Below are 7,931 nucleotides of genomic sequence, written 5' to 3' on the forward strand. Positions count from 1 at the left end.
CAGGATAGAGCAGCTGTGGGTTTACACGAGAATGTCAGAAGTGCTGGAGAAGCGTGTGAGGCTGGTGCATGACATGGGGAGGTGTCTGGCATCACAGCAGGGATCTGCTCTCAGCCCCTTCTGTGAACGGTGAGGTTTGCAGATGATGTGACCTGTAGGGAGAGCAGGGAGGCTGCAGGTAACAGGAAGGAGTTTAGATACCTGGGCTCAACCATCCAGAGCAACAGACGGGGGAAGAAAAGAGACAGGTTTCAGGGTTGATATGTGACAGAGGATTGAAACCATGGTAGTGAGAGCTGCCATGGTTTGGAGGCAGTGGCACTAACAAAAACAAGAGGCCGAGCTGGAGGAGTTGAGATGTCGGGGTTTCCACTGGGAGTGACCACTGTGGACATGAAATGAGGATATGAGAGGAACGACTCGAGTTAAGACGAGCGTAGGGAGGCAAGGCTGCGATGGTCCGGGCACTCGCGAGGAGGACAAAGGAAGCTCAGGCAGGAGGAGAAGCCGGCGAAGCTGAGAGAAGAACATTTGCACTGACCTGATACTTTAGCCTGTGGCTCCATGGCGTCTGCTGTGGTCGCTAACAAAGACAACCGTCTGGCTCTAAATGACCATCAAACTTGAATTAGTACTTTCTTCACATAGAGGGACGACTTGACTTGTTTCTGTATCAGTTGACAGCTCAGTGGGACCCAGTGCAGTGGCAGCAGAGAGGACTCGGGTGGAGAGTGTGGAGCTGGTTCTGCCTCCACATGCAAACCATCAGGTCAGTTCATTTCATGTGTTTCCCATCTGAACTGCAGCGGACGCGGCGGTTTGTCGCTGCTCTGTCTCGTGCTGTTACAACGTGGAATATTTGAAGGAGACTGAGTTTGAAGCTGTTGTCACCAGAAACACCTGCGTGGCCTCGTTTCGTACGAACAAAACATTTGGCTTTTATTTAATACGCTGAAGTGGAGATGCAGTAGCATTTTGTTTCTTTTACTCCTTTTTTGGTTCAAAACATCAGCTCGTGGCCTCCAAACACTGACTACATCTGAGCGTAGACTGAGGCGCTGACTGCTGCTGTCAGAGCGATTTTGTTTTGGTCGTTTGCCTGTCCCATTTGGTTCTTTAGCCAGATCTGTTGTCTGAAGACCAACAAGGAGACCCAATGGATTTACTTTACCAAGTGGATCATCACAGCTTTGCCGTATTGGTCCATTTGATCGACCTTTGTTGTTATTATTTATTTAATTTTATTTTCAATTGTTACAGACGGGACAGACATGAGTGAGGGACAGGAAAGAAAAGAAAGGGGAGAGGGACAGTGAGAAAGGAAACTTAAAAAGAGAAAGAAGAGAAAAAAATCTCCTGGATCAGCTGTTGAGAGAAAAAAGAGAAAACAAGCAAAAAACAGAGCAACATACTAAACACAACAGCATCACATTAATCTAGCTAAGTGTAAACAGCAGTAAATACTAAATACTGAATGTTGTTGTGCAGCAAGCAGGACCGACAGCGCACAATGTGCTTGGAAGTAGCAGCCAAGAAAGGTGTAGTTTGTGTCTATGGACAGTGAACACCTGTGTGGATCAGCACGCTTGTATTCAAATGGTTTCCACATGTGATGGTCTGCTAGAGGATGCAGAGAGCCATAGCCCCGCCCCCCAGGGCATGAAGCAGGCATGGAGGAGATCCAGGCCCCAGACATCCAGAGGCCCCAGAGTGCGAGAGCCCAAGGAGGACCACCGGAGGGGCATCCGTGCCACCCTCATGGGAAGGGCTGAGGAGAGCCCCAGATGAGGGGTCACCCAGCAGCCACGGAGCAGAAGCCAGAGGGGGCTGCAGTGGCGTGCCCGCCGGCTCTGCCGGCAGCCAGCTGTGCCTGACTGAACCGAGCCCGAGGGCCCCCCACGCCCCGGAAGAGGCCTGACCGAGCAACAGGCGCCAGGCCCCGCCAAGTAGCCACCGGGACTGAGCTGCTACATACCTGAGCGCCCAGCCCCGGGCAGAGCGATTTCTGAAACAACACGAATGGCTGAACTTGTGTCTAAACATCTAACTTTGACCTGTGTGTATGGATCCTACACACACCCAGCTGTTTTACATGTGACTGTTCATCAGTGTGTGATGGTACCGCTGAGACTTCTGCCTGTCAGATCATTGCTGTGTTTGAATCCCAGGTGAATACATTTGGAGGGCAGATCATGGCCTGGATGGTGAACGTAGCTACAATCGCTGCCAGGTACAGTCACAAACACGTCCTTCCTTCATATTTTTACCTAAAAATAGGATGCACCATTGTGACCTTTGACCTCCACATTCTGATCAGTGTAGTTCAGCCCTCGTGGCAGATTAAAGGATCTGTCCAGCTGTGTGAGTAACCTGAACACGGCGAGCACGTGGGAGGTCGTGGCCTATTGTCTCTGTGCTCTCTGCTTGCAGCCGTCTGTCTCAGGCTCATCCCACCCTTCGAGCCATCGACATGTTCACCTTCAGAGGACCTTCTCAGGTTGGAGACAGATTGCTGCTGAAGGCGATAGTGAACAACGCCTTCAGAAACAGGTATCCCAGAACGCTGGCAGAGACGCAGCACTGCAGCTGTGCAGCAGACAGAACCACTGGTTGCATACTGACACGTGTCCTTACTGCAGCATGGAGGTGGGCGTGCGCGCGGAGGCCTACCATGAGGAGGGGCCTAACCGACACATAAACTCCGCCTTCATGACCTTTGAGGTGCTCGATGATGGCGGGAAGCCACGCACATTACCACGGATACGACCTGAACCCCTGGTGAGTTAAACTAACGCTCACAAACGGCTCGTTAGCGTGCTGCATCCATAAAGTGTCTGGATGTGACGCGGCTGTCTGTGATTGGCTAATACTGACTGAAAGACATGAAATCTGCTTCAGAATTTGTGGTATGAAACCGTACTCTGATTGGCTAACAAGGTGTCAGCTATGAACGTTTCACAGCCAGACTCCTGATAACAGCTGATCTTCACCCAAGGTGAGCTCAGAGGCAGCGGTGGGTGACATCAGTGTAGCTGGGTCCGCCTTTTGCACCGCCCGTGGTGCTGATGGATGGATGACTGCGCAGCAGGAAACATGGCCTCTGCGTGCGTTTTCCTTCCTTTGTTTCTGGTGGAAGCGTCACAGCGTCCGTGGCTCACAGGCCTGAGCACGTCCACATGCCCCGTCACTGTGAACGCTGTTATTATGAACTCCATTCAAATGTTGAAATCATGTAAATACAGCATTACTATGATTGTTCCACATTATACACCTGCAGGAAAGCTCGGTCAGGGGAGTGTGTGCTGGTGGGGTTAAAGTGTGGAGCAGTAGATTGACAGGATAATGTTGGTGTCAGCTTCATTCACGCTTCATCTGTGGTGAAGCAGCTTGTGGAGATCGTCCTGTAGGATAAAACACGAGTGTCATAAAGAAGGTGCAGAAACACTCGATTAACCATTAAGCCGTGACGGCTGAGCAGCGATCAGAGCTTCACATCATGTTATCGGTCATAAATCCGTCTGATGGAGCGGCCTCGCTGTAGTCGTGGGTCGTTATCAGCATGAACAAACACCGAGTAATAACACTCCACTCAGTTTGTGCCACAGATCGGTGTACTGGTCATAAACTGGTGCTGGGAATCTGCCCGCTGTGTTACACACTGGTGCCCTCTGCCTGTGTGTCCGTCTCATTTACAGGAAGGACAAAGGAGGTTTCAGGAGGCAACGGCCAGGAAAAAGATCAGGCTGGACAGGTACATGTCTCCAAACAGCCCCTAATGCACCGTCTCTGCAGCTACATCAGCGTTTGTTGTGCAGCTTTGTGCACAGTGCCATCATCCTGATGCAGCATTCCTCTGTGTTTAGGAAGTACATCATTTCCCGCACGCAGGGGGAGGTGCCTCTGTCTGTTCCCTGGGATCCCACCAACCAGGTGAGGAGAAGCTCCACGCCGTCACCTGTACTGCTCACGTTAGTCCTCGTGGACTCACGGGAGAGAAACTTTCTTTATATACATGTGTGTATTACTGTATTACAAATAAGACAACTTGGCACCTTGTTACTAGCAGCTTGTCACAAACACATCATTAGTTCTCATTTCTGCAGCTGAATCTACCGGACATACGGGACATAAAACAGTATTTTTGCACCAATAAGGTGATTTCCACAGCTGCTCGTCAGCTGATGATGATCCTGTCACAGCCTGTGCTTGAGCTGGACACAGTAAACCTTTAATAGTTTTCTCAGCTGAGTCTCTTCACCCACATCAGCGTCTCAGCTGTGTGTCGGTGCTGCGTCGTCACGACTTGTGGGACGTGATTTCTGTTTCTTTCTTAAAGGATGTTCAGTGATTTGTTCCACTGCAGTTTGTATGATCTGACCGAGCAGACCTCAGCGTGTTCATGTCGTCCCACTTAGCTCCAAACCTGAGCCACAGTCAGACTCCCGCCGTGCCTGCAGACTGATTTAGTCGACTGAACCTCTGACAGGCCGACGTGTCGCACCGCTGTGCTTCACCTTCACTGCAGATGAGAAATAGTGCTGCAGCAGTTTGTCTTCATTTTGCACCCTTAATACTTACACTGTTAGACGGCGCTGATTCATATATAATAAGTAGTATTTGAATGGCGGGAGGCGGCCTGCTAACGCTGAGCTCTGGAGATGAGTTTGTGGTTCCTGTGTTTGTGCTTCCAGGTGTATCTGAGCTTTAACAACGTCTCAGCTCTGAAGATGCTGGCAGCCAGAAGCAGCTGGCGGCTGAGCTGTGAGAAGGACCAGGTATGTGCGTCTCACTAATGAGCTGTTTGTTTGTGTGAGTCTGCCCATCGGCGCTTTATGTTGTGTTCACAGGTTCAGCTTTACACCCTGGAGCAGAAGTCCATGCTGAGTTTCAAGATTGAATGTGAGGTGGACGTTCCTGCTCACAGAGCCTTTGATTTACTCGCCGAGCTGAGCAACAGGCCGAGCTGGGACTCGCATTACAAGTAAGACTCTGGGACTCGTCTGTTTGCCCGTTGCTACGAGTCAAGTTCAGCGGTTTCTGTGCGCGGCCTGTTTCGACTCGCTGCCTCGGTATTGTTCTCCGATTCCAATGATGGACTTTTCTGAGGTTCAGGGTTAAAAATAAGCGACGTGTGGTTTAGGTTCATGCTGCTCACTTTGCACTGAGGCTGACATGTTAAGGTTAAAGTGACATTAGCTGTGAGGGCCTGTCTGTCTCTTTATTCTCACGTTTACATAAAAGGGGAACGGTGGCTCTCCCCCAGCCGAGCCAGCCTGCAGATGAAGCTCATCCTAGCTGCTTAGATTTGCAGCCTTACGCTTTGCATTGATCTCATGACCAGCAGGTGGTGGAAAGAACGTGGTGAGCAGCTCTTGAACCCAAACTCCCCTCGTCTGTGGAGGAGGCGGAGCTTTGTCTCCGATGCCGTCAACACCGTGGGCCTGTGCTGGTGGAGCAGACCACTGTGGGAAATCCCAGTTTTAAAACAATAACTGGATGTTGTGGATCGGTCACTGAGGTATCGCAGTGCTCAGCTTCCCCTGGAAAGTTATTTTTCACAGAGCTGAAAAGGAGGCGTTAACTCACTGTTGAGAAGATCTGGGCCCCCATTCCATCCTGGCTGTGGGACACCGGACCAGATCTTCACCCTCACAGGACGTCTGGAGAGAGGTTTAGAAGTGCTCTGTAGACTCGGACAACCAGGTACCAGGACGGCGTCTGTGGGGTGTATCGCAGCGGTCCATTTAGAAATGGAGTGAAAGCTGTGGCTGCTCCTCAGTAGGAGGACTCGAGGGTGTGTGACCGATCCTGTGTGTGATATTCACGAACAGGATCTCTAAGTGTAGCTGATGTGAGGAGGGCAGCTTCCTTGTTTTTGCAGATGATGCAGTCCTGTTGGCTTCATCACAGTCTGACCCTTAATAAGGACTGGATGGATGGTTCAGAGGCCGTGGTTCTCCGGTGGAACGTCGCGGCAGGAGTCTGCCCCAAGCGAGGGTTTTTAATACGTTGGATTGTAAGGTGGAGCACGAGCTGTTTATGCAGTGATGTGGAGTTTAGATTTACAACTCCATCTAATATGCTATCATTGCATCAGGCCGGGGAGTTTGCATGTTCCCCCCGCGTCCCCCTGGGTTCCCCCTGGGTTCCCCCTGCGTCCCCCCTGGGTTCCCCCCGCGTCTCCCTGGGTTCCCCCGCGTCCCCCTGGGTTCCCCCTGCGTCCCCCCTGCGTCCCCCCTGGGTTCCCTCTGGGTTCCCCCTGCGTCCCCCTGGGTTCCCCCTGCGTCCCCCCTGGGTTCCCCCTGCGTCCCCCCTGCGTCCCCCCTGGGTTCCCTCTGGGTTCCCCCTGCGTCCCCCTGGGTTCCCCCTGCGTCCCCCCTGGGTTCCCCCCGCGTCCCCCTGGGTTCCCCCTGCGTCCCCCCTGGGTTCCCTCTGGGTTCCCCCTGCGTCCCTCTGGGTTCCCCCGCGTCCCCCTGGGTTCCCCCTGCGTCCCCCCTGGGTTCCCCCCTGTCCTCCAGCTTCCTCCACAGTCCAAGACATGCAGTTAGTGGGTTGGGTTAACTGGAAACTCTCGTGTTTAGCCCTGCGACCGACTGGCGACCTGTCCAGTGTGTACCCTGCCTCTAAGACGGCTAGGATAGGCTCCACCCCCTGCGACCCTGAGAAGGATAAGCAGCAGAGATGGGTGGAGATCTGGGTGATGTCATCACCAAGCCCTTTGTTATGTAGTTTTCCCCTTCAGTGTCCCTATGCACGAGCTCCACCCCTCAGCTGGTGAAGCACAGAAGCAGCTGTTTGCCTCTGCGTGGATACCTGTGGAGTGAACTGCAGCTTAGTCTTTAAACAGTGCTGCCAGTCCCCTTTTTAACAGTGTGTATGTGTTTCCTCAAACAGGAAGTGCGAGCTGATTCAGCTGGTCGACAACGATGACTTCATATATCGTGTGGTGACTCCATCGGTGCGTCATGGCGCGATGGGATCTCCCACTGCAGCCAATCAGGCAAAAGGGATTCTCCAGGACTTCATCCTGTTGGCCTCCAAAAGGAAGCCATGTGGCAGCGGGTCAGTAGAGCCAGATCCATCCACCTGTGTCCTGCAGGGTTTCCTGATGCGTTCCCTTTCTGTTTTCCTTCAGAGACCCGTATGTCATCGCCCTGCGCTCCGTGTCCCTGCCCACTCACCCTCCCACTGAAGGCTATAACAGAGGAGAGGTTCTGTGTGCTGGATTCACCATACTGGAGACCAAAGACAACAAGTCCCTGGTGAGAAAAGCAGCAGTCGTACATGTGCTCTTATCACAGCTGGCTGTTATTAGTATGTTGTCTTTCTTTCAGATCAGCTACTTTAACCAGGCGTCTCCGGAGGTCCTTCCCTACATCTCCACAGATATTGCCGGCCTGTCCTCCTCTTTCTACCACACCTTCTGCTCCTGCAGCCAGTACTTGACCAGGAACAGACTGTGACAGTGGCAGCAGCCTGTCCGAGGCTCTCCTCAGCACCAGACGCTACTGTGGGGACAGCCTGCTTGGTTTATGTGGCGGGAAGACTTTATGATCATTTCATGGATTGATACAAAGGTCAGCAGTAACAATCGACGTGTTAAGTGAGTAAAATCAGCCGCTGTGTCAGTGACTGAGCTGCTGTTCATGTTTGTAGGTTAAAGGTACATGACTGTAACAGCTGTACAGGTGTGGGCTTGTACTTAATGCAGGTTCATTTGAACACTATAACTGTTTGCTGCAGTTCAACATGACGTGCTGGTTTAAAACATGAATATTCACTTTTTCCACTGAACTACAATAAAGTGCTGTGTTGTATTTTTCCTTGTTTTAATCGAGTGATGGATGATTTTCTTTGTTGTAAACGTTCAAAAATCAGCATTAAAAGTACCAAGTGAGCCTCTGAGAGCACTGATGCCACCTGTGACACTT

The 7,931-nt window shown here is 51.8% G+C and overlaps 1 protein-coding gene across 1 annotated transcript in view; it reads left to right on the plus strand.

The window, feature by feature from the left end:
• LOC309694189 (acyl-coenzyme A thioesterase 11-like) overlaps positions 1-7,833 on the plus strand; it is an 8,096-nt gene extending 263 nt beyond the window's left edge. The window contains exons 2-12 of the mRNA XM_082514049.1: positions 678-769; positions 2,169-2,230; positions 2,431-2,550; positions 2,640-2,778; positions 3,696-3,751; positions 3,864-3,930; positions 4,692-4,775; positions 4,848-4,981; positions 6,895-7,062; positions 7,136-7,262; positions 7,335-7,833. Coding sequence (XP_082370175.1) covers positions 678-769; positions 2,169-2,230; positions 2,431-2,550; positions 2,640-2,778; positions 3,696-3,751; positions 3,864-3,930; positions 4,692-4,775; positions 4,848-4,981; positions 6,895-7,062; positions 7,136-7,262; positions 7,335-7,463 — 1,178 coding nt within the window. The 3' untranslated portion in view covers positions 7,464-7,833. The remainder of the gene's footprint in view (positions 1-677; positions 770-2,168; positions 2,231-2,430; positions 2,551-2,639; positions 2,779-3,695; positions 3,752-3,863; positions 3,931-4,691; positions 4,776-4,847; positions 4,982-6,894; positions 7,063-7,135; positions 7,263-7,334) is intronic.
• The last annotated feature ends 98 nt before the right edge of the window (positions 7,834-7,931 follow it).

Source organism: Aulonocara stuartgranti (genome assembly GCF_965226115.1).
Source record: "Aulonocara stuartgranti genome assembly, chromosome: 18".
NCBI lineage: Eukaryota > Metazoa > Chordata > Actinopteri > Cichliformes > Cichlidae > Aulonocara > Aulonocara stuartgranti.